Genomic DNA, 26,358 nt, shown 5'->3' on the forward strand with positions numbered 1-26,358 from the left:
TCAACATGTTGAATGCAACTGACCTTGCCTGATCCCAGGGCTGCACACTGGCTGAGGGCAAAACCAGAGCCTTGCCCCAGCCTTCTCTATGGACTTTCAGTTGTTATGCAAAACAACTTATATAACAGCTTTTCCAGGTTGTGCCTCTCATGAGACTCCCTCTCTGCTGAAATGTATTTAACCCTGCCCTGCTTCTCTTGGGCACTTCTGCACCCTACTGTTGCATGTTCCCTGGTGGGGCCCTGAATTGCAATTCCCTTGCCTCAGTTATAAGACCCTCAGTTGTTGTTGTTGTTGTTGTTGTTGTTTTTACTGTTTTGGCGGTCTTCTTTATTTAAAGTTGCCATATCTGGTGTCAAGAAGTGGGTACCTGCCCAACTGCCACTTTCAACTCCAGACACCTAGTACCAGCCGGGACCTCTTATGTTCCAGTCTGGATTTGACTCAATGGTCTGGTCTGTGTGAGTAAGTTTCTTGAATTTCCCAAACTCCTGTCTCTTTTTGGTTGAGTTCTTGGCTCTTCAACTGAAGGTTTGTTAAGACTCATGGGCAATTTTGGGTCTGTTCCAGCATGGTGCTAGGATTATAATTATGGACCATATGTGGCCACTTCAAAAGGTCCAGCTGCTAAACATATGTTTTTTTTATTTTTGTTTGTCTTTGTGGAGTGCCACTTATGTTAAGTGTGCTGTGTGCGTGTTGTGTCCATGAGTAAAAAGCTGTGTGTGTTGTGTGTGTGTGTGTGTGTGTGTGTGTGTGTGTGTCCATGAGTAAAAAGCTGGCTGATTTTTTTCCTTCTCCTCTTCATGGTCTGACAGGTGGGAGGGGTAGAGTGTAGTAATAGCACATAATGACAGCCAATAGTAGCAAAAACAGCAATAAGACAGAAACAATTTGAACCTGCCAAAACAAACCCAGGAACTACAATTACAAAACACCTTTCACAAAAATAAAGTCACATCTAAATAATTAGAAAAACATCAGTTGCTCATGGGTAGTCTGAGCTAATCTAATAAATATGACAATTCTACCAAAGTTAATTTACTTATTCAGTGCCATACCAATCAAACTACCAAAAATTATTTTATAGAGCTAGAAAAAAATAACAAGATTCATCTGGAAGAACAAAAGGTCCAGAATATCAAGGGAACTAATGAAAAGAAATGCTAGGGAAGGTGGCCTAGCCATACCAGATCTTAAATCGTATTATAAGGCAGCAATCATCAAAACTACTTGGTACTGGCTAAGAAATAGAGGGGTGGATCAGGGGAATAGGTTAGGTACAAGACACAGTAGTCAATGACTATAGCAATCTATTATTTGATAAACCCAAAAACCCCATCTTCTGGGATAAGAACTCACTATTTGACAAAAACAGCTGGGAAAACTGGAAAAGAGTATGGCAGAAACTAGGCATAGACCAACATCTTACACCATATACCAAAATAGAGTCAAAATGGGTTACGATATAAAGGCTAACACTATAAGCAACCAGGGAGAGCAAGGAATAGTTTACCTGTCAGATTTATGGAGAACAGAAGAATTTATGACCAAACAGGAGATAGAGAACATTATGAAATGCAAAATGGATAATTTTGATTACATTAAATTGAAAAGTTTCTGCATAAAGTCAATGCAACCAAGATTAGGAAGGAAGCAGAAAACTGGGAAAGAATTTTTACAATCAGTGTCTCTGATGAGGGCCTCATTTCTAAAATATATAGAGAACTAATTCAAATGTATAAGACTACAAGATAGTCTCCAATTGATAAATGGTCAAAAGCTATGAACAGGCAGTTTTCAGATGAAGAAATTAAAGCCATCTATATGAAAAAATGCTCTAAATCACTATTGATTAGAGAAATGCAAATCAAAACAACTCTGAGGTACCACATCACACCTATCATATTGGCCAACATGACAAAACAGGAAAATGATAAATGTTGGAGGAGATATGGGAAAATTGTAACACTAATGCATTGTTGGTGGAGTTGTAAAATGATCTAACCATTTTGGAGAGCAATTTGGAACTATGCCCAAAGAACTATAAAAAATGTGTATATCCTTTGACCCAGCAATACCACTTCTAGGTCTGTATCCCAAAGAGATTATACAAATGGGAAAAGGACCCAAATGTACAAAAATATTTATAACAGCTCTTTCTGTGGTGGCAAAGCATTGGAAATCGAGGGGATGCTCATCAGTTGAGGAGTGGCTGAACAAGTTATAGTATATGAATATAATGGAATACTATTGTGCTGTAAGAAATGATGAACAAGCAGCCTTCAGAAAAACCTGGAAAGACTTGTATGAACTGATGCTGAGTGAGTTGAGCAGAACCAGAATGCTATACACAGTAACAGCCACATTGTGCAATGACTAACTTTGATAGACTTAGCTCTTCTCAGCAATGCAAGGATCTAAGATATCTCCAAAAGTCTCATGATGGAAAATGCTATACACATCCAGAGAAAGTACCATGGAGTTTGAATGCAGATCAAAGCCTACTATTTGCTCTTTTTTTTGTTTTGTTCTGTTTTGTTTCTTCTTTCTTGTGGTTCCTCCTATTGATTCTAATTCTTCTTTACAATATGATTAATGTGAAAACATGTTTAATAGGAATGTATATGTAGAGCCTATATTAGATTGCATGCCATCATGGGGAGGGAGGTGGAGAAGGAGGGAGAGAAAATTTAAAATTCAAAACTTTATGGAAGTGATTGTTGAAAACTAAAAATAAATAAATTAATTTTAAAAAATAAAAAAACAGTTTGAGATGGCTTTTATTGCAGGTATTCCCTTTCCCCCTCCCAACCAACTAATTTGAACAAGCCCCATTCTTATGAAAATGTTGCTCACTGTGCAATGCAAATCTCTCTGCCAGAAAAAGCATAATTGTCAGAAAGGTAATTTACACAGAAAGATAGTTAGAGCATTGATATTTTTTACCTTCTTTTAAGTAATTTGTTTCTAACTAACTAAAACTTTAATTGAGAATTGATCTTGAATATTAGAAACTGTAAATCCAGGTTTAATTAAACCCCAAAATTAAGGTTTGTAAATTATGTTCAATTTGAATCTGGGGAACTGTCTGGCTTCTTGACCACCAAATAGTTTTAAGTGTTAACTCATGGAAAAGAGAAAAGTTTGTGTGAATTGGGAACCAACCAAAAGGTAAATGGGATTTGATTAGAAAATCTAATTGGATACTTGGGAATTTTACAAATTAAAGTAATAAAAGAGGTATATGTTTGAACTTAGAAATCTTGCTAATTTATATGAAACTTCTACCCATTTTTTAAATAATAGATTATGTATTTAAATTTTTGAGAACTCTTTTGCTTCTTGCACACACATACACACAAACACAAAGATAGAAAAGGTAATTTAAGAAAACAATTTGAAATATACATGATATTTATTTTTTTTAAATGCTTTGTGTTACTTCTGTGATAAATACCAGAACTTAATTGTTATTACATGAACCCAGTTTTTATAAGCTGTTGCTAAGAACCTCTTAATGGGTTTTTGGTGCCTCCATTTTTTAGCAAATAACAGAATTGTAACTGATTGGCCATAACTTAACAGTTTAATTGTTATAGGTATTTCGATAGTTAATATTGTACCTTAAGAATAAGTCTCAATAAGTTAATAGTTTTGTTTAACAATACATGCTAAAATTATGAACAAAATATTCAGTGGAATGAATATAGTCTGGGAAATAAGAAAGATAGGGAACACTGGCAGAATGAATACACATACACACATACACACATACATATACATATATACAAACACACACACACACACACATATATATATATGAGAGAGGGGGGAGGGAAGAGAGGAGGTAGAGGTGTCAAGGAAGAAAGTTTAAACATGTTTGAGGAAGTTTTCTGGTTTTGTGGAAAGAAAAAAGGATATGGGAAACTTTGTGTGATTATTCTTTGTGACATGAAGCTTGGTATTTCCTGATTCCTTATCTGGAAAGCCTCAGGGATAGGTAAACTAGGCTAGAGACTAAGAATTGATGCAGCTTTACCAGGATATAAGGAAAGGTTGGATAAGTATCTACTAATTCTGCTCACCCACCTTTCAAAAATGGTTTATAAGAAGCTTTTGTTTATAGAGGACTTAACATCAGGCCTTGACCAATTCATACCTCAAACACTATATAAATGTTGTCTATTGTCACTTTCAGTGCTTCATTCATTATATTAATTCTCTTTGTGAAAACTCTCAGGGACTTGAGATGGGTCATTTCCTGCCAGCAACAAACCAAATTCCCTAAAGTTTTTGCCTAGACCAAAAATCAGCCTTCTACCTAGAATAATTCTAATTATAATGCCTTATAATACTTGACCCATATACCTTGAGCTAACCTAATAATAACAGTTATGGGAACTAAATTGATAAAGCTTTATATATATTTCCTAGTACTATTAATTTAAAGATGAATTATATGCAAAAATCTCTTCATTGTTTTATCTGGTAAGATGTGTGAGACTCACTATTTGACATGGTTCTAAGTTTGTTTCAACTCTCCTGGTGCATGGGATAAGTTCTGTAATGCTCAAACCTGAGAGCTATGAGACATCTTTTGATGTAGGCTCTTCCTATCATTGTGAAGCAGAATTCACCAAATGTTGGATTGTTCACTCACTAATCTTGGGAGTTTTAAGTAGGAGGTTTCAGAAAGTTACCACAGAGATAACTGGCCAAGCATTCATAGTAACTTCACTTTTTGCAGAAATTAAGTTCCATCTAAATTTGTTCTGTTGTAATAAAGCTATGTATGATTTTCTCTGTAAAGTAATGTAGAAATGCATTCAATTAAAGTGAGGTCACCTGACTGATAATGAGTTTTGTTTCAAGTTTCAAATCACTTATAAAAATAGTGAAGCCCTGTGAAAGAATTTGTGCATTACTCCACTTAGAAAAATTGGATCTCCTCCCCTTTGAAATTTCTTGATGAGAGGGGAGAGAGTTAAGTAGGAATATGTTTATATCTTTAACCAATTTTGTCTTAATAGACTAGTCCTAGAAATATATTTTTACTTTAAAGGGTTAGTAACTTTACTAATTTTAATAACTGACTTTTTATATCAGGTTCGATTTTAAGCTGTATTTGAGAAAGGAGAGTATTAAAAGAAAAATAAGAGAAATTATTATTAACAACCAATGACATGGGGAGATCCAGAGTTCTCACCTTTTTTCTTAAAGTCCTGATTTTATAAATTCAGTCTCTTGAAGAACATTGCTGATGAGATCAGGCTAACTTTCTTGTTCAGACCCCACTCAGATAGGGGAGCTATTGTGTTCTGCTCAGGCTTGGGTGGGGCAGAAATTCTTTGAATAGGTTGCCCAAGGCTGGGGTTAACTTAAGAAGTAAATGACTTAATCAAAGTTCAGGTCCATCCCCTCACTGTAATATTCATTCTCTCATTGTTAACCAATCAGGGTTGATTCCCACCCACACCTACTCTTCAAAGGGTATATAACCTGTGAGCCTGCCACCACAATTATCTTTGGTCTAAGAGAAATGACCAAATGACCCTCCTTTTATTAATAAATGTGTTGGCCTTATTAATAAACTGATTAAATTACCCAGAAACTTTGTCTCTTGGACCTTTTTAATCATCACAAAAGAATGTTACTCAAAATCTTTTATAAGATTTTTTGAAGGCCTGATAACTTTTTATTTGCTAGTTAATTTATTGCAAAGCTTGACAGTGTTGGTAACAATTGTATCCAACCCCATTGTGATTAGCGGGACTTTGCTGTCTGAGGTGAAACTTTTTGGGACCATGAATTTTTTTTTTGAGCTTCCTTTTCAAGTTATGTCCATAAGCCAACGGTTCCCTGCTTAAGGGAACATGCCAGCGGCTGAATGGGAGTGAGGTCTGTGACCTCTGCCCAGTAGATATCTGTCCCTGGGACAGATTGGGTTGGGAGGTCAACCTTAGGAAGGCCACGGTAGGACTCTTGACTTAGCTTTCCATACAACACATCTTCCCACCTGATGAATGCTGAGCCTACCCATGGTCCTCTTCTGCTCTTCTCACCTGGAATCAATTGCAAGTAGGGATGTTTCAGTCATTCTCGGCTTTGGCCTGGAGGCTGCTATAGTGGTCCCAACCTGCTTTTTCCTCTCACAACAAATCTAACTAGGGCCAGGCCTTCTTCACATAATTACTGTTGCAATACTTTAGCACCTCCTGCCGTTTTCAGTCTAAGATTCCATACCTTGAACGACCAAGTAAATGGGTATTTGGCTTTGTCATCTGCCTTTTTATAGTTATATATACATGCATAAGATAAAGTCCTTAAATTTTTCAAAAAGTTATGATGTGTTTGTGGGACCAGAATATACATATATTAATTTGTTTGTAATTAGATCCAAAACATCTTTAGTTTTGTTCTAAAGAAAAGGCTTACCCTTAAAGGAAAATAACTTATGGAATATCCTGTGTTACCTCAAAGGGAATTCCAATTTTTTACTTAGGTTTACTATTTAACGTGGCATTAACACTTATATATAGAGCATGCTTTGAAATGCAAGCAAATTGCCCAAAGTTTTAAAGAAGATTTGAGAACAGTGGTCTGTATGGTTTAATATTCAGTTCCTTTGAGCATAGTTAGCAACTGAACACATTTTACTGAAGACAACTCTTCTGATACAATCTGGAATTATTTACTTACTCTATTTGGACCACCCCACCATAGCCTTTTGTTAAAATAAGCATTTCTGGGGTCAATTCATTTCTGTGCATAGAAGTCACCTATTTATAAAAAGTGTTGTTATTAGATCTTTAGCAGCATCTCATCCTCCTGAAGGGGAAATGAGTTGTTCTATTAATGGTTAAAAAGACATTTTGGCTTTCATGCTCCTGGCATTCAAATATTATGATGGCTCTATGTATTTATTTAGCATTTTTTCATTGATTTGTGCCTGAGCAAGCACATCAGCAAAACATAATACCTTTTGTTAAAAACAAAATTTTAAAGTAGTAAGTACAGAAGAGTATTACTAATTAATTATCTTAGGTTCTGTTCTTAGAATGGCAGAGAAACATGTGTAGGAAAAGTGTTTTGTTTCATAATAGGTTTTTTGATAGAATTTATTTTATTACTATCTGGTGTTTTTGTTTTAAAGTATTTTTATACTATTTTAACCTTTTTCCTTCCATTAATATTTTGTTTCATTGCCAGGTTTATGAACTTTGGTAACTTGTGTTCTGTTTCTAGCTTTTGTCTATCTACTTTTAGAATGTTGTCTTAACTATGTCACTATTACAGTATTTTTAGGCAAACTGCATTTTCATACCAAGTGTGACTTATGTCAGATCCAATCTCAATGAGATACCTTCTATCTTTTTTTTCCTTCCTCTCTGAAAGGTAATTAAGTGCCTCTACATCTACCCCAATATTGAAATATGTATAAGCAGCCGTGGTAGTATGTACACCTCTTCAAGAAATCTCTGATGATCACTGTTACAATTAAATGTAAAAAAGATACTGCTAAAAGCCTATTGTACATTTAATTAAATGAAGATGGCTAATGAGATTAACTTTCACCACTGCTCTATGCACCAATACCAAATGATTTAAAAGCCATCAAGACATTTCAGTTGGTCCAGTAATGCTGCAAGCTGTTGCTGACAGCATGGATCAATAAGTTCTTTATTGAGTGTCTTGTAATAATTTCAAATCAAGCACATGTGAGGTACTGTGTTAGATGGTGGGGTTCAGTTTTTCATACATGTATAAAATATGTATAGACACATACATACACACATATGTATGATGGTACATACATATATGTGTGTATGTGTATATACATTTGTGTGTATGTATATATATAAAAACCAAGAGTCATCTGTTCCTTTCAAGAATTTGGTTGTAGATTTACCACCCTAAGAAATTATATGTACATTTTGCTGCTATTCATTGTCACATAGATGTTTAACAATGTTGCCAAATCATTTAAATATTTTCATGGAAGAAGTTGCTCTGAGAACCTGCCTGTTTCAGAATGCCTAGGAGGGGAGATTTCCAGAAGACCAGATGATTACAGTAGGAGATGTTCTCAGAAACCAGAGAGCTGCATGGGATGTCTGAGCCCTAAAATATGATGGATTGATGAAATGGACATGGGGAGCGGGTTACCCTTCCCTTTTACTTCTTCACCTTGGGCCTTTGTAAGGCCTGCTTGTTGAAGGGGACTGCCCCCAATAGCTCCTGTCAATGAGTCAGTCACTTCAATGCCTTTCTTGGTCAGTGACTGAATTCATCTTGACCAAGAGGGGGGAATGTTGTATACAGATGACCTTGCCTGATTCCAGGGCTGCAAACTGCCTGCAGGCAAGCAAAACCAGAGCACTCCCCCAGACTTCTCTATGGACTTTCAGTTGTTATGAAAAACAACTTACATAATAGCTTCTCCAGGACATGCCTCCTATGAGACTCCCTCCCTGTTGAAATATATTTAACCCTGCCTGGCTGTGCCCCTCTTGGGCGCTCCTACACCCTGATGCCAAGTGGTGGCCCCGAATTGCAGTTCCCTTGTGTCAGCTGAAAGACTCTAGCTTTTACTGTTTGAGCAGTCTTCTTTATTTCAGTTTGACACAATCCAAAATAGAATTTATTATCTTCCTCACTAAACCTGCTCTTATTCCAAATATCACTATCTCACTTGAAGATACTACCTTCCTCTCAGTCATTTAGTTTCGTAACTCTAGTTATTCTTAACTCTTATCTCTTCATTATATGTACACCTTATCAGTCCTCAAGTCCTGTTGATCCTACCTACACACCCCTTGCATCCATTCCCTTCTCATTCACCTAATTCAAGTCCGTATCACCTCCCACCTAGACTATTTTAACAGTGTATCAAATGGCCTTTCTGCTTCCAGTAGTTCCCCTTTCTCCAATCCATCTTCCACACAGTTATCAAAATAGTCTTCTTAAGGCACAGATCAGACCAGGTTGCTCATGCTCAAAAACCTTTAGTAGGTCCCTACCTTTCATAATGTAAAATACAAACACCTCAGGACAGCATTAAAAATTCCCTATTATCTGCCCCAAGTCTATTTTTCTAGATTGATTTCATTATTACCCCTTATATCTCAGCCAAACTGGACTATTGTTCTTTGATTCAAGTCTATCTCTTGCCTCCATGCATTCACATCTTCTATCCTCTATAATCTTCTTCATTTCTACCCCTCAGAATCCTTATCTTTAAGGCAAAATTCAGCTTCCTCTGTGAAGCTTTTCCTGATTCTTTGTCCCATTTTTAGTGCTATCTCCCTCCACAAATTATGTTGTATTTACTTATCTGCATATTGTATATATGTGTAACTTAGTAGAGTGTTAAGTTCCTTGATGGAAAGAAAGGCCTCATTTTTATATTTGTATCCCCTGTGTTTTGCATTTAAGAAGTGTCTAATAAATATTTGTTGAAATTAATGCAGTTACTTCTCATTTAGGGACTCTTTGGTTCATCTTTAACTTACCTCCATCATTATCTTCAAAGCATATCTTTCATCTTCTCGTTTTGCAACAGCTTTTGCTTCAGTCAGTTCTTTTGCTTTTGCTTGTGCTTGTAAAACAGATTTTTCTCTTATTCTTTGCATCATCTCTTTGTCAACTGAAAGTTTAGAAATTTTATTAAAATATTAATTTTATTTTAAATTTTATTTTTGAATTTTATGAATTTTATTTTTATTTGAAAAAGAATAGTATTCAATAATAACAAAGGTATTTTATTTATATGTTATCATGTATTTATGAATATATTTTACATGTAAACATAAGTATATTTATAAATTTTATATAAATAATAAACATTTATTAAGCACCTATTATGTGCCAGGCACCATACTAAGTGCTAGGGATACAAATACAAATAAAAACAAAGACAGTCCCTTCCCACAAAGAGCTTATAATCAAATGAGGGAAGACAACACAAAAAGGAAGTTGAAAAGAGGTAAGGGAGGGGAAGAACAGAGCATAACAGAGTATTCCAAAGAAGTCTAAAATCAATGTAGCTGCTGGGAAAAGTTGAGAAAAACTGTGCTGAGCTCCTTTCTTAAAATAGTAATGTATATTTGTTTTTTTGTTTGTTTTGCTAGGCAATGGGGTTAAGTGACTTGCCCAGGGTCACACAGCTAGTAAGTGTTATGTGTTTGAGGTCACATTTGAACTCAGGTCCTCCTGACTGCAGGGCCGGTGCAGTAATGCGTATTTGAAACTGACAGGAATGGTCCAAGATAGGCGGGAAGATGGGTGAATAGCAATCTGGGACCCACAAGATCAACAAAGAAAGTTCTAACCTTTTCCTGAAGACCAATTGGTCAACTTTTGGAAGCAAACATCAAAAAATACAACTACAATTTTATTCCATTGGTCTGACCTATTAGGAGACATTTTGAAAATCTCTTTTGGAATCTTCCTTCAGAAAGTCCCATTGGCTATATAAATAACAAGAATAAATTTGGGGGAAAATAATTACTGTATTATAGTACCAAGGGTTTTAGAGAAAATCACATGCCAATACTCCTTTACTTTACCAGAGTACTTCTTGTTCTGCTCAGCTATTGGCTTAGAGACTTAACTTTCCAAAAAGGTTTGTTTATATAGAGTTATGACTATTGTGACTCCAAGTACACCCTTGGTGGCACCTGACACTAGAGTCGGTAGAGTGCCAATCCACATTCTCAGGAATCCTTAAAATATGCCATTCTTCTTGGTTCCAGTTTTTGATATGACAAAATCTAGATTTACATACAGAAAAGAAAGAGATTAGTATGGAAGACAAATGTGGAAGCACGATACAGTCAGTTCTCCAGAGAAGGGCAGGATATGATGACTTGATGTGTTCAAATATTGAGAACCAAGACTCTCTTTCACCTCTTCTCCCCGTCCTAGTTCCCCTGGCTTCCTTCAAGTCACAGCTAAAACCTTCTGCAAAGTGCCTTTTCTCAAAAGCCCTGCCTTCATGATATTATCTCCAATTTATCCTGTATATAACTTAAGCGTTTGTACATAGTTGTTTGAATATCATCTCCCGCCATTAAACTGTGAGCTCCCAGAGAGCGAGGATTGTCTTTTGCCTTTCTTTGTTTCCCCAGTGCTTGGCACAGTGCCTGCCACAAATGCTACTTGGCTAAGACTAAAAACAAGTAGTCTTCTTATTTCCTCAGAAGAGTGGCAGTCTGGCACAGTGGATAAAGGGTCAGCCTTGGAGTTGGGAAGACCTAGGTTAAGACATTTGATAATATATATAAATTGGAGTATGTTATAGGAGGTGCTGAGCTACATGGGCTTATAGCATTAAGCTATAGTTAGAGAAAAATTAAAAAATAGATATTTCTCCAAAGGTGTGTTAAAGACTGTTAAGGGGAACTCTGAACTTGCCTTTTTGAGTTGCCATATTTTCTAGAAACATTGGACCCAGAGTATGCAGGAGGCCCTTAATGTGTCACAGATAGAGCCCCACCCATCCTCCCCAAGCTGACATAATTTATTGTTTACATCCCAAACTGGACTCCCTGTGTGTCCTTGGGAGCCAAGACAGGTGCCAGTCAGTCTGCACTAGACTGGGAAAATGCTTGTACAGCTAAGACCTTTGTAGTTAAGAAGACCATCCTATCTTCATAGTCTAGAACAGGGGTGGGGAACCTGAAGCCTCGAGGCCACATAAGGCTCTCTAAGTCCTCAAGTTTGTGAAGTTTGGATTCAATCAATGGGCTGCAATTGAGGACCTACAAGGCCACATGTGACCTCGAGACTGCAGGTTCCCCACCCCGGTCTAGCAGTTTCAAATGGAAAAGAATTCAGTTTTTGCCATTGCCTTGCTCCTCTCTTTCAGGAGGGGTTTTGTCCTCTTCCCACTTTTACTGCACTGTTCCCCCTCCCATGCCATGCCCCTTTAGGTGGAGATTTCTGGTATCTCATTCCATTGTCCTCCTGTTATAAAAATACAAATTTCTGTATAGATTGTGAACTCTTTGGGTTCCATATGCATATTCATTTCTCTTATAATCTAGTTTTCATGTAAGTTTTGTGTAGTTGTGATTGCTGTTGACAGGCGATAAAAATCAAATTAAATCATTACTTACTCTGCATCTATATCCTGAATGATTGAGTAAAGTTAATATAAAAACAACTACTAGAGAACTGATAGTTCAAGGTAGGATTCTTATATTAATGGTAATAATAATCATAACAAATAATGATAAATATATGAAAGCAGCATAGGGCCACCCAAAATTTTGAAGCAGAAAGTATGTGTATTTAAGGAGTTCTCTTACCTTCCTTTCTGTATCTCTTCCTGCATTCCTCATTAAAGAGACAGCATACAGGAATAAAAAGAGCAGTGGAAAATACCTAGGTTCAAGTCTTAGCTGTGATTCTGGATAGAAATTATTTCAGCTCTAGGAGGCTTAGTTTCCTCATCTTTAAAATAGGAATGCTAATACTTATCCTTTCTGTGAAGAGATTTTTAAATTTTGATATGATAAATAAATATTTATAACTATTAATACTTTTGGTACACTTCTCCAAGATTCCTCTGCAGTGCCCTCATGTTGCCCTCTATGACACCAAACCCAAGCCTGCCCTCTCTGGGTAGTGGGCCCATATTTCAAAAATTATTCTACTTTCCCTTCCTACAACCCAAACTCTCATTCCTTTAATTGTTGTTCAGTTGTTTTCAGTCATGTTCAACTCTTTGTGGCCCCATTTGGGGTTTTCTTGGCAAAAATACTGGAGTGGTTTGCCATTTTCTTCTCCAGTTTATTTTACAGATGAGGAACTGAAGCAAACAGGGTTAAGTGACTTGTCTGGGGTCACACAGAGACCAGATTTGAACTCAGGAAGACTCATCTTCCTGACTCCAGACCCAGCACTCCAACCACTGTGCCACTTAGCCTCCCCATTCCTTTAGTACCCTGTGCTTAATTATTAGGCTATCAAGGACTACCGCTGTGGTTCAATACAGAACCTTATGGTGACCCTTATAAAACCTCAGCCTAACACATCCTGAACATGCACTAGCCATGCTCAGGGACAAATCTGCATTGCAGTTTCTTCTTATGATCCAAGAAGTTATAGTCAAAAGCTGGCTTGATCTTATAGGCAGACAAGATAAATCAAATTACACTCCAGCACTTTCCCAAACACAAATACTAAACACCATCCCCTTGCATTCTAACACCACAGGCTATAATTTCTAAGAATTGTATCAACTCACATACAAGTATAAGTAAAGACAGACCATCAAGATCACTACTGGTATAGGAATTTTCTGGCTGGATCCTTGACCCTTTTCCAATTTCCTAAGCTGTTAAGTCTACTGCTTATTTGGCTTCCTCAAAACTAATCTGACTAAACAATCACCTGTATCAGTTCTTACTCTGAAAGTGACTTTAATAGCCCTGCTCTTAATGAGTAGTGTTAGGAAATGACAGGAAATAGTTGTCCCCAGTGATATAACATTCCTGCCTACCGTGCTTGTCCTTTCCAAGCAGTGGTAGAGAATGGCTGCTCCCTCTACACATACACATACCAGTTCTGCCCTCACAGCAGCAGCTGAATGCATTGCTTTATCCCTTCTGCAGCTATTACAGGAATAATCCTCTTCTGCTTTTACCCACACTACCCTTAGTCTTGCTCTCAGTAAATACTACTCCCTTGGTAACTATTCCCTCTGCTCACTGCATTTTAAACAAGAGATATCTTGACTAGCTCGTGTTTGCTGCAGTTTTCTTCTCCCAGCTGCTGCCATAGGGATCAAAGAGAGCTGATAAATTCTTGCTAATAAATGAGTAATTTAATTTGTTTAACCATTCCCTCCCCTCCATTCACCCAGTAGGAACATTTTCATTTCAAAAGAGGATGCTTATTAATCTAAAGAATTGGAGCTAGCAGGATAGTATGTCATTGCGATAGACTGATAATAGAGATATATTGGAGTAAAGGGGTCCTTTCTGTAAAGCCAAAATTACAACAGTAAAAGACTGTCTATAGGTAAACCTAGCCCCAAAGAAAGACAAAGTGGTTGCCTCAAAACTTTACAAATTAGGACAGAAGTTCTAAATCTCACTCTGATAATAACTCAGTCACAAAGAGCCATAAGGTCTCTCCTTTAATTCAAGTTAAGTTCCATTATAAGTGAATAGATGTATTTGGAAATCATTCTCAAGAGATTTTTGGAAAAGACATCTTAATCACTATGACACAAACACCTTAGAAAATTCAAGCTGTGTGCCAAAAAGGCTGTCCATGTAGGTTCTTCCTAAATGATACCAATATTTTTTGGCATCTAGAGTAAGAAATAAGCCTATTTTTCCTTAATTATCATGAAAACTTGAAGAAGACAGTTGGGGAAATTATTCTTCTAATTTGAAAGGTCAATATCACCTTATAAAAGAATTTGGAGTAAGTCTGTAAATAACAATATTTCAAAGGAAAGCATTTTATAGAATACTTCTTAGAATTAAAAACATGAAAAACCACACCAGATCACGCAGATAACAATCCACCATCTTGGCAGTCCTTGCTCTGAGACATACTGGTTACCTGACACAGGTGTCAGTTACTTAATCTCTTTAGGAATCTATCTAAGACTGAAAGTTGCAGAGAAGGCACTATCCTGTACTGGTAGGGGGAAAAATGGTTCAACTCCATCCTTGTTTTGACAGTAATATAAAAGTGTTATTTTGTGAAAAGGGGTAGATGCTTTCCATGATATCAATTCCAAAATACCAGAGAAAAACCCAAATACACCTAACTTACCTTAATGGAAACTTGGTGTAGAGAAAGGGATATGGACTAGATTCTCTAAATGGGAAGTTAATTTATCTAAAGTTTTATTAAATTCATTTTTTGGGTGGATGAGGGGCTATATCACCTTCTGTGAAAATCATTGTAAATTCACAAACTACTCTATGAAGAAGTTCTATGACTCAATAACAACAAAAAACACTGCTTTGTCTTTTAAGCCTCAGAGATTATATTCTAAAGGTTTAATGACTTGGTGAACAAATGTGTATTCATCAAAACTATAATCTTTATACTTTCGTAAAGTTAAATCTTATTTCCTATTGGTCTTCATGTTTCCAGACTGAGGAATCCTTCCCCCCCCCCTTAAGTTCATAATTTCCTTGATATTTCAATGATCAAATCAGACTTTTTATAGCCTTCATATTATTTCTTGAGGTACAGCAATCAAAATTAAACATGATACTACAGATGTTAACAAGAAATTTTTGCAAAGTTAGGGTGTTTTCTGATCTGTTTTTACTATCCTTTCTAAAGACACTCAGAATTTTTGCACAGCAATGGACCACCTGACACCTCACAAAGTGCTTAGCTTATTTTAACTACAAGATGTTATTTTCACCTGGATCCAGAGCTTGCTTCCAAATACTGAAAGTCTATGTACAAAGTTATTTGAACTCTGTTCCTCATGAGTTGCTTTTTAGAACAAGGAAGCCTGTTTGCCTATGCCAGGTATAGCCTATCCTGCAGTTAGAACCACATAGAAATAAGAAATAGTAAAAGGTCTTTTGTGGAGGGGGGGAGGAGATATAAACAGAATTATCATACTAGAAGAAACTCTGAGGGTAAAATAGTAGGAATACTTGGCATCACCATAACAACAAAATTATATATCTCCTCCCATTGGCAATATGAGAGAAGTAAATAAAATCAATCAATTTTTAAGTGCCTACTATGTGGTCCCTAGTAAGTGTTTAATAAATACCATGTAATCAGGTAAATGTTGGGAAAAGAAATACAAAAGTGACAGTCTCTGCCCTTAAAGTTTCTACTGAGGAATGGGGATAGGGAGGAAGTAGAGATACATGTTTACAGATAAGGAAATTAAGATGTATACAAAATAAAACCTATGTAGCCAAGAACAGAAAGTATGCAGAAAATTGGGGGAAAACTTTCATTGACAATCTCTCAGATAGGATGTGATTGGGTTGGAATATTGCTGTGGTATAGGGAGCTGGGTGATTTAGAGAAACATGGAAAGACTTGGACTTATGAAGGAAGATTCTATCTATCTTCAGAGAAATAGATGATAAGAGGAAATAAGCATAGTTCAGTCTTACATATATGTGTATGAGTGTACATGTGTATGTATGTTTATAGATATATATAGATATATACACATACACACACACATATATATCCATACTTAATTGTAGCCTTCTTTGGCAGGGGGAGGGAAAAAATAAAGTAAAAAATGCACAGCAGAGAACAAAAGAAAACCAACAAGGAAGCAAAGAAAAGCTGGGCAGTTTTGAAAACAATGTATAGTATTTATTATATAGGTTTTCCTGAAATGGAAATTTATTGTTTTATATTGAATCCTCTCTTATGGTCTGCTGTGTACATGGCAATTTTTTTTTTCCTTTTCTCATTTTGTATTTCAGTTTAAAATAAAAAAAATTACAAAAAAAAATAAATACACAATGATAGGGGAAAGGGAGGTTGTCACTAATGACTGGGGGAATTAGGAAAGACCTCTGAAGAAGGTAGCACTTGAGTTAAGCCTTGAAGGAAGCCAGGAGTTCCAAGAGATAGAGGCTTTCTAGGCAAAATTGAGACCCTGAACAAAGGTGGGACAGGGAGTGTACACGTCAAAGTACAGGTCAAACTGGTTAGATGAGAGTTGTGAGGGGAGTTATATATACACAGTCTAGGAACATTGGCTGGTACCAGGGTTGGGAAAGACTTAAAACACCAAATGAAGGAATTTATATTGTATTCTAAAGGCAATAGATCTAGTATCATCATTAAGAACCTAACGTTGAACCTAACGTTGATGTCAAGGAAAACTAGGTTTTTCTCTGCATTGTGTTGAACCAGGAAGATTTTTAAACACTGCACACATTCAACATGTCATATGCATTTATTCATTCAGAACACTATTATTCTTAGCTGTACTGGTTACAAATAGTTTTCCAATCCTATTTCCTGAATGGGACAATTTTGAGTACAGTGATTACTTCCTCCCTTTGTCCAGAAAGTTTTCTTTTAATTTATTAAACTCTCTTTATCCTTCACTGTGTATCATATTCCCATCTTCATAAGTAGTATTTTTAAAAGTCTTCCTCTTCTTCTTCTGATGCAAAGAAAGGCAAAAAACAGTCCCTGCTCTTAAACAGCTCATAATCTAATAGGGAAAACAGCATACCAATGACTACGTACAAAGAAAATCTGTATTATATATACAAAATATTTTTGTACATATATCTATACATGATAAATTGAGGGTAGTCACAGAAGGAAGGCACTAATATTAAAGAGGACTGGGAAAAGCTTCTTCCTGATGGTAGGATTGAGGGAACTGAGGACTGAGACTTCGGGGAAATTAGGGAAGCAGGCATCTGGTGAAGTATTGTCTGATTTAAGCCTTCATATACTTTCCTCCCCTGGAAGTACTGTGGTTATTTTCAAGAGGAACATAGAGGAAAAAATGGAAAAGGGTAAATGAGTGTCTATTTTGTAATCAATGACTTACCATTTGCCAAAGAAAGGGCCTCCCACATTCCAATTTCTTTTTTAAACAATGTGAAAACAATGGTATCATTCCCAATTTTGGCTTTGCTGTTAATATCATCTATGGGAGCATAGAGAAATGCTTCAAATAAAAATGGAGGATAATTGACCTATCCAAAAGGGGAAAAAAGAGATAAATTAATATAAATGTGTGGTTTAAAACAAGTTACTAAAAGAAATAAAAACTAGGAAGAGAGAAAATAATAATTGTGATAAAACATACCTAAAATTATTTCAGGCTGTATTAGATTAAAAACAAACTATTGGTATAGGACAGGGAAGGAACAAGCATTTAAATAGTGCCTACTATTTAAATTTAAAAAGTGATTAATTAAATTAATTAATTAAAAAGTATAAAAGTATTTATACTTTTTACAAATATCTAATTTGATTCTCACAACAACTCTGTGAGGTAGGTGCTATTATTATCCCCATTCTACAGATGAAGAAACTGTGGCAGATTAAGTTTATTGTCTTAACCCGGGTCACATAGCTAGTTAATGTCTGAGGCCATATTTGAATACAAGTCTTCTTGACTCCAGGCCTACCTGTTTAACCACTCTATCACTAGCTGCCTCAGCACAGCAGAAAGAGCCCTCGATTTAGTGTCAAGAAGTTGAATTCGAATCTAGTTCTTCGACACGCTAGCAGTAAGACCTTGGCCAAGTCATTTAACTTCTCTGGTCTCAGTTTCCTCATTTGTAAAATTAAGGAGATGGTCTAGATGGCCTTTGAGGGTTCCTGCCAGCTCTAGATCTATGATCTTTGGACATGTTTTGTTTATTCCTGTTTCTCTTTGAAGCCCTTTCAGTCGTGAATCTGATGCTATTTGGTTACAGATGCTGGGTGGCTTTATCTGAATTTGGATCCATCTAAATATCAAAAAGATAAAAAAAAAATTCAGAACTATAAGGAACCGAATCCCCATATTGCACGTGTGCCCAAGGCTGCCCATCGGCTTCAGTCCTGGAACAGGTGACAAGTCACCAAGAAACAGGGAAGAGTGGGCAGGATGGAGCAAGAATGGGCAGACCGGGGCGCCTCATGGGCTCTAGGCAAGGAGCCCACCTTGAGGTAATTTTCCGTGCAGAAGATGTCGGCGTTCCCAGGCCGGACGCCTCGGAGTGGCAAAGAGAGGTACACGGCGGACTCGGTCTGCTGCCAGCTGTAGTCCCGTATTTGCAGGGGCGGCATCTTCAGCGGCCGCCCTCAAGGAAAGCTTACCAGCAACGCGTTGCTAGCCGCGCTCCCTTCGGTTGCTAAGGAAGCCCGACCTTTCCCAAAGCTCTTCCGGGGCAAGAAGGGCTGGCTAGGTCCTCCTGGTGGAAGGGAAGAGGAGGGGGCCTGAGAAGCCAATGTCCTATGATTCGGAGTCCCTTCCCGCCCCTCCTTCCCAGACGCATGCTCAGACCTCGCATTTGTTTTTTTTTTTTTTGGCCAGGCCTGGGTCGCGTGAGGCTTATCTAGAGGCTAGCGCTAGCGCGTAAAGCACGGAGACTGGAGATCAAAATGGTTTTTTTTGTTGCTTTGTTTTCTTTTTTAAATGAGAAGGCTCACTGCGCAGCCGCGGGGAGGGAGCGGGGCGCCTAATCTGTTGTACATCCCCGACGGGGGAGGGGGAGGTCGGGCCACGTAGTTGGTGAAGGGCTCGGTTTGTGTGGCGACCTGCGCGCACTGAGTCTGCGCGGCCTTGCGCCGACCACTACTCCAATTGAGGGCCTGTTATTACACGTGGTACCTGGAGGAGGAGGCGGAGGGGGGAGGGGCGGAGGGGGGAGGGGGGGGAGGGAGAAAGAAACCTACAACACCTGCGAGGGAAGCAAAAGCGAGCCCCCGCATGCCTGCCATCTCCCTCTTGTTATGGCCATCAATATACGTTCCAAACACGGAAATCTTGCAGTGGGGGAGCCCGAAAGGACGTGTTGATCAGCATTTTGGAGAATCGTTAAATTCTCAGCCTCCATTTCCTGAAATGTAAAATGAAAAAAGTTGGAGTGTTAAGGCCCCGCTTAGCAGTGGATTTGTATGATTCTGAGGAGTCAAAAGTTTCTGTAAAATGTGAAGCCTGAAAAATGAAGCAGTTAAAGGTCTGATATTTAAAATATTAAAATGCTTCAATAGATGGGCAATGGATAGAGCAATAATCCGGTGACCTAAAGACCTGAGTTCAAATGCAGCCTTAGATATTTACTAGCTGTATGACCTTGGATAAGTTACTTAACCTCTGTCTGCCTGTTTCCCATTCTGCAAAATGGGGGGTTCTACCTTCAAGCATTGTTGTGAGAATAAGATAATGTTTGTAAAATACTTTGCCAACTTTGAAGCACCACGTCAAAGATGGCTATTGTTGGTATCTATGATCTCGTTGTGATTGTCTCAGCCTTTGCAGAACTGTATGCCTTTCCATAAGTCTTCCATAGACGATCCAGGCCTTCTAGGTCTTTAAATATCCTGTGTGTGCCATAGGAAGCACTCATCTGCTTATCTATTACAAGCCAAGTCCTGACTTCTTTTAAGAACTGTTTTCTGTTTTCTTTCATAAAACAAAAATCCTTCAGTTCTTCATGGCAGCATAGAAGTGACTCTGGGTTTCTCTAAGCCTCTGCCAGCAGAGGCTAGGGACTGGCAAATTCTACCAATGCTTTTGTTTACAATCCCAGCAATAGACTACCAGGGATAGTCTCTCCCTGACTAGAGTTCGGGGAATCTGTGAACTTGAATTGGAAAAAAAAATACATGTCTATTTTCACTAGTATGTAACTGAATTCAGCATTTTCTTCCAATATCAATGTAGGCAACAAATATTCTGAGAAAGAAAATGACCTTCACCATACTGGCAAAGGAATCCATAACAAAAAAAGGTTAAGAACCCCTAATTTAGGTAGTGAATTCTGTGACCAGGACAATCCCGGTTGGATATACAATTCTATGCTCTTTACAAACAGTAAGACACCTACTGCATAGAAGACTTTGCCAAGGAAATACTAGCAATAGAGACAGAAACAATGACACATTTCTTACTGTTGTAACCAGAATTTCCAGCCAAAGCCTGGAGAATTTTGCATGAGGCTCTGCTAATTGTTGAGAGAATGCTGACAGTGATCCTGAATGCCTGACTTCGTGGGGAATGGAAATGATGTGACAACTTGAGAGAGTAGAGAAATTCTTTCTTCACTCTTTTTTGAGAGTATCTTTAGGAACAACACCAAGGAGAAGAAAGAAGACATATAAGGGGAAGCCAGCTCCTCAGCATGTCCCTGATGTCCACTTTGCATTCCTAGAGACTTTGGGGAAATTCCCCTTCATTGAGGATGGGATCTTTTTCTTGGTTGAGCTGAGATGTCTTGTTCCCTGAGGGAGAAATTATTTATTTTATTTTCTAGTATGATCAGATCTGTATAGCTCTGGTTTTTTCCTTTTCTTTCCTTCTTTCTTTTCTTTTTTCTTTCTTTTTTTTTTGCTTATATAAATGGATTTACTTGCTATTCACTATTTATGATAATCATTTGTGTAATCAGTATTTGACAGGAAGAAACCAAGCTGATGATACTTGGTACTCCCTTCCCCTTAAGAGATAGGAGCCAGGAAGCTAGAGGCTTCCTTTTCTTAACCAACTGTGCCTCTAAAACAGGAATATTTAGCAAGGCAGATAGATTTAACTCTACTCTGGTAACCCTTCTTTCAAAGTAGAATAGAGCAGCCAGCTTCATGGGGGGGGACCCCTTGTACCCCACAAAGCAAGAATTGCAGTCACCCTAAGAGAGAGGTAGGCAAGATTCCAGAGATATCTCGATGCTTCTCCTCAAGCCACTTGTCTATATACTTAGATATCCAGTATGGGCATACGTAACCTACATGGGGAGCACACAGCTTCCACTCTTTAGGTGCTTAACATGAACACAAAGTATCCTTACTAGAAAGCAGAGTAGAGTAAAGGCAGAAGAGATAATCAGCTAGAGAAAAGCATGAATAAGGAAAGAACATGTAAGGGATCAAGATAGAATTAAAAAGCTGGAAGAGATCTTAAGAAATCATCTATCTCAACTGCCTTATTTCATAGACAGGAAACAGGCTTGCCTAAGTTCATATAGGTTATAAAAAGCAGAGCCAAGATTTCTACCCAGGGTTTCTTGACTCCAAATTCAGCACTTTTCCCCCTACCAGATACTGTTTCTCACTGCATACTACTACCCCTTCCCCACTACAGTGACTCCCTGGAAGATTTTATTAAAAACAGGCTTGTGCACCTCCACAGTAGACTCTAGCTCTTGTACCTTTACCCCAGTTCAAAAAGGCTCCCAGTTTCCCAATGTAGTTTTTTTAATTTGTTAATAAATATTTCATTATTAAAACAAACTTTGTCTTAAAAATAATTTTGGGAAGGCTAAATGGAAATGGTGCCTGAGTTGACCCTTAAAGGAAGCAAAGGATTTTTAACAAGTGTAGATGATGGCTTGCATACTTAGAGGTGGGGGATGGCAAGATGATATCATGAATAGTTAGTAGTCCAGTTTGGTAAGAACATAGAGGAACATATGAAGGGCAGTAGTGTGAAGGAAGAATGGAAACAAGTTATGGAGAACTTTAAAAGCTAGACTGAGTTTTAAAATTTGTCTTATTGGCCACAGGTAATCTCTAAAATTTTTGGACTACAGAAATAGACCATTCTTCCATTTTAGTATTAAGAATGGAAGAATGGTACCAAAGGACTAGAGATGGATGAATAAGCCAACTTTCAAAAAAAAGAGGGAGGAATAATGTGGCATCTTCAAATGATTGGCTAATTCCAGGCAAAACTGTAGATTATTATTAAATGGATAGTTTCTGAGAATTTACAAAGGAAAGCTGCGATAGCTAAGAACAAGCATAGTGTGATCAAGAACATGTAAAGCAGACTAATCTCATTTATGTTTCTGACAGAGTTCCTAAATTAGTAGATCAAGGAAAATCTGTAGGCATAATATATCTAGAATTTATTAGACAAAGAAACCCCTTATGAGTATTTTGATGGTATTGGTGGATTGACAGAGAAGTGGCTGTGCATAGTGTTCTCAATAAATAAATGAACAAAACATATGAACAAGCAGTTCTTAAAAGAAGAAATATAGACTGCCAACAACCATATAAAATGCTCCAAATTACTAAGAATAAGAGAAATAGTCATTTAAAACAGCTCTGAATTTCTGCCTCACACCTATCAGTCTGGTAAAGATGGTTAAAAACCCAAAAACTTCTCCTATGTTAGAGATATTCAATAAAAGCTGAATGATCACCAGACAAGTAGATGGGATTCTTGTTCAGATACTCATTAATGCCACTATAATCTCTTCCATCTCTGAAACTGTATGATTCTGAGGAAATTATTTTTAATCTACAGATAAGGAGTTCATATCCAAACAAAGTATAGAGAAGACTGCTTAAGATAAAATGGGTAATTTTATCAAATAAAATTTTAAAACTTTTGCATAAGCAAAACCAATGAAGCTAAAATTAGAAGGGAAACAGTTAACTAGGAAAAAATATTTGCATCAATTTTCCCCAAGGTCTCATATCCAAAATACGTAAGAAACTGATTCAAATTTATAAGAAAAGATGTTATTCCCCAATTGATAAGTAATTGAAGAATATGAACAGGCAGTTTTCAAAAGGAAGAAATTGAAGCTATCAATAGCTATATGAAAAAAAAATGTTCCAAGTCACTAATAATTAGAGAAATGCAAATTAAAATAACTCTGAGGTTCTACCTTATGCCCATCAGATTGGCAAAATTGACACACAAGGAAAATGACAAATATTGGAGGGGCTTCAGGAAAACAGAGCACATTAATGAACTGTTGGTGGAGATGTGAACTGGTCCAACCATTCTAGAAAACAATTTGGAACTATGCCCAAAAAGTCACTGCATTGTGCATTCCCTTTGACCCAGTGGCCAATATCTGTGTAGTCCTGTGTAGGCCAATATGAGATATTCAAGAAGGACTAGCACCTCTGGTGTGAGGGCTTGCTAAATCTTTTTTCAGGATGGCTCATCCATCTTTAGTGTCCACCTGGCACTCACCTCTCACCTGTGAACCCAAGAAGCTATAGCATAAGCAGCAGCCATACCTAGGTAAACTGTCTGGGCAGATAGGCTAAACCAGGTTGAAGGTAACAGAAGGGCCTCAAAGCCCTACCCCAAGCATGTGAAGACTTCTCCCAATGGAATGGGCAGATAAGAACAATTTGTTCCAGTGGCCATGAAGGTGACTAAAGCTGGCACTGTGGAGCACTTAGAGCTTGGTCGGACATTGAAGATGCCAAGGTCATCCACTGCATCTTGGGCCATCACAAGTCACTCTGCCTTTTGTCTTACCACCAGACTTCAAAGACTCTGGAAGAGAGAGTAAGGCTGACAACTGTGTAATTATATCTCACTAAATCCAATGAATGGGAGTCAAGACATAACCCCATGATTGGTCCTCTTGAAAAAATGAAGGACAAACAACAATCACTATTAGGTGTAAGTAATGAAAGAAAGAGGAAAATTATCCATAAATTCAAAAGTACTTATAACCCTTTTTCTAGTGGCAAAGAACTGGAAAATAAGGAATTATCCATAAATTGAGGAATAGCTAAACAACATATAGTATATGAATATAATGGAATACTATTGTGCCATAAGAAATGGCAAAGGGAACATGGCAAAAAAGAGGCTTTGAGAAAAACCTGCAAAGACTTGTATGAACTGATACAGAATGAAGTAAGCAGAATCAACATAGCAATTTGTACAATGACAACATTGGAAAAACAAACAACTTTGCAAAACTTAAGAACTCTGATCAATGCAATGAACAAGCATAATTCTAGAGGTCCAATGATGAAGTTTGATAATGAAGGGGGAGGTGAGAGGGAGAGAAAATTGAAAGCAATTTAAATTGAACTGAAATAATTAAAAACAAAACAATGTAAAAAAAAAAGAAATTCATGATTTTGTGGAGGCCAGTAGAAATAGAAGAAAATGGGGATGGAGGAGGCTTCTAAAAACTAATTATCTGAGGAAGAAAAAAGATGGAAAAGAGATGCAAAATGATTGATGATTGTATCCAGCTAGTCAGCTATAGTTTGCATTGAACCTTTGACAGAAAGCTATTAATTATCAGTGAAGTCAGCTGAGCAAGCTGCCCTACAAGCGAGGCAATATGGATGTCAACAGGAGCACAGACTTTGAAGATGAGGTTTAGGGAGACACAGAGAGTGAGATAAGGAGAAGGAAGATTGACAGCATGAACACAATCTTCTCTTTGGAATGAGAAGGGGTGGTCACAGGTTTGTTGAGAATGGCAAGTGAGGTTCTGTCTAATTGAGCAAGGAAATGTACAGTACAGAAAGCCAGCAAATATGAGTTCAAGGATTTTGCAGCTGTTTGAGCCAAGGGAAAATATGGCTTCCATTGAATGCTTATTGCTGTGAATGACTGGTACCATTTCTTCCTGTACACATTGATGTCAAGAGATTAGTATTACGCACACACTTTCTGTTTCTTCATTCTGCAATGGCAGCCAGGGAGAATGAAGTTCCCTATTTGTTGGTGAAAGGATTGAGATATTTAAAGTTTCTGTTAATACACAAATTGGTTGGTTGCATTTTATTACACTTGTATTAATTTGAATTAAATTGCTTTTTGAAGTTATGACTCTTGCCTAAAAGTTGACACAGCATGTTGGGAGGGATAAGGACATAAACCATTAATTAAATTAGTCATACCCAAGATAAGGACTGAGGATGAAGGTGAATTAAAAGTGTGGGTGGGGCATTAGGTCCATGGTACTGATTACTTATAGAGGACTACACAGATATAATGCAACTACATACAAAACCTTGCTTAAGAGCCCCCAGAAATAAAGCCTTGCCTGAGGCAAACAAACTTGGCTAACAGACTCATAACATTCACTATAGGAGTTACCAGGAAGGGACACAAGGAAGGAAAATAGAGAAATGAAGAGTGAGGACCAACACATTTTAAAAAGATATTTAAAGAAGTTGGAAGCAAAATTCAGTAATAGAGGATGAATGTTTAAAAAATGTAGCATAGTCCCATAGCAATAGTAATGAGTACTAAAGCTCAGAATAAACTGAGGCTAAGGAGAAAAGCTAACTGAAGCTCAGGAGAAAAGCTAATTGCAATAATTTTTTTTATTCCATCTTTATGCCTTATAAATCCTAACCCTGTTCTTTCTCACTGTGACCCCTAAGCACTGTCTCTCAGTTCTTTTCCAGACCATTAACCCTGTGCCAGCCATTTTCTTCTCCCTTTCCTTCATGAATCAATTTAACCCTGTACTTGCCTCTACATATTAATCCCTTGTCCATTTGGTGATCATACCTAGCCAAACCCCATCCTTGGATTACTCTCATCATCTGCCACCTTCACTCCTATTCACATGTTCTGAATTTGAGCTGGAGAAGGTCATGAAACTGTGGTGATTGTGTCTATGACAATTCCTACCTTTGCATTCTTCTTAAGCTTTACTCCCTTCCTTGAACTCTCTGAGTTCCTTAATATATGCCTGTTGATTTATTAACAGAATTAAAGGTATATTGGAGAGGGGAAAGGAGGCTAAATAAAGGATAGGACCAAAAATCAAGTGGATGTAATGTGTCAGCCACTGATTACTGTTCAGGGTGGCCTGCTCAAGGAAAATGGAAAAGCAATAATATATGATGAAGAGAAATCGGAACTGCTCAACACTTACTTTACTTGTTTCTGTGTCAAGGACCTTTGGGTTGGAAGAGGAAATTTAA

General features: G+C 37.4%; 1 protein-coding gene across 2 annotated transcripts in view; it reads right to left on the reverse strand.

The window, feature by feature from the left end:
- DNAAF4 (dynein axonemal assembly factor 4) overlaps window positions 1-18,790 on the reverse strand; it is a 96,793-nt gene extending 78,003 nt beyond the window's left edge. For both annotated transcript variants that reach the window (XM_027840879.1, XM_027840880.1), the window contains exons 1-3: window positions 18,646-18,790; window positions 17,540-17,687; window positions 9,516-9,649 (exon numbers count right to left, since the gene is read on the reverse strand). In XM_027840879.1, coding sequence (XP_027696680.1) covers window positions 9,516-9,649; window positions 17,540-17,687; window positions 18,646-18,771 — 408 coding nt within the window. In that variant the 5' untranslated portion in view covers window positions 18,772-18,790. The remainder of the gene's footprint in view (window positions 1-9,515; window positions 9,650-17,539; window positions 17,688-18,645) is intronic.
- Between the last annotated feature and the right edge of the window lie 7,568 nt (window positions 18,791-26,358).

Source organism: Vombatus ursinus, unplaced genomic scaffold, assembly GCF_900497805.2.
Source record: "Vombatus ursinus unplaced genomic scaffold, bare-nosed wombat genome assembly UNPS02014848.1, whole genome shotgun sequence".
In the NCBI taxonomy this organism is placed as follows: Eukaryota; Metazoa; Chordata; class Mammalia; order Diprotodontia; family Vombatidae; genus Vombatus; species Vombatus ursinus.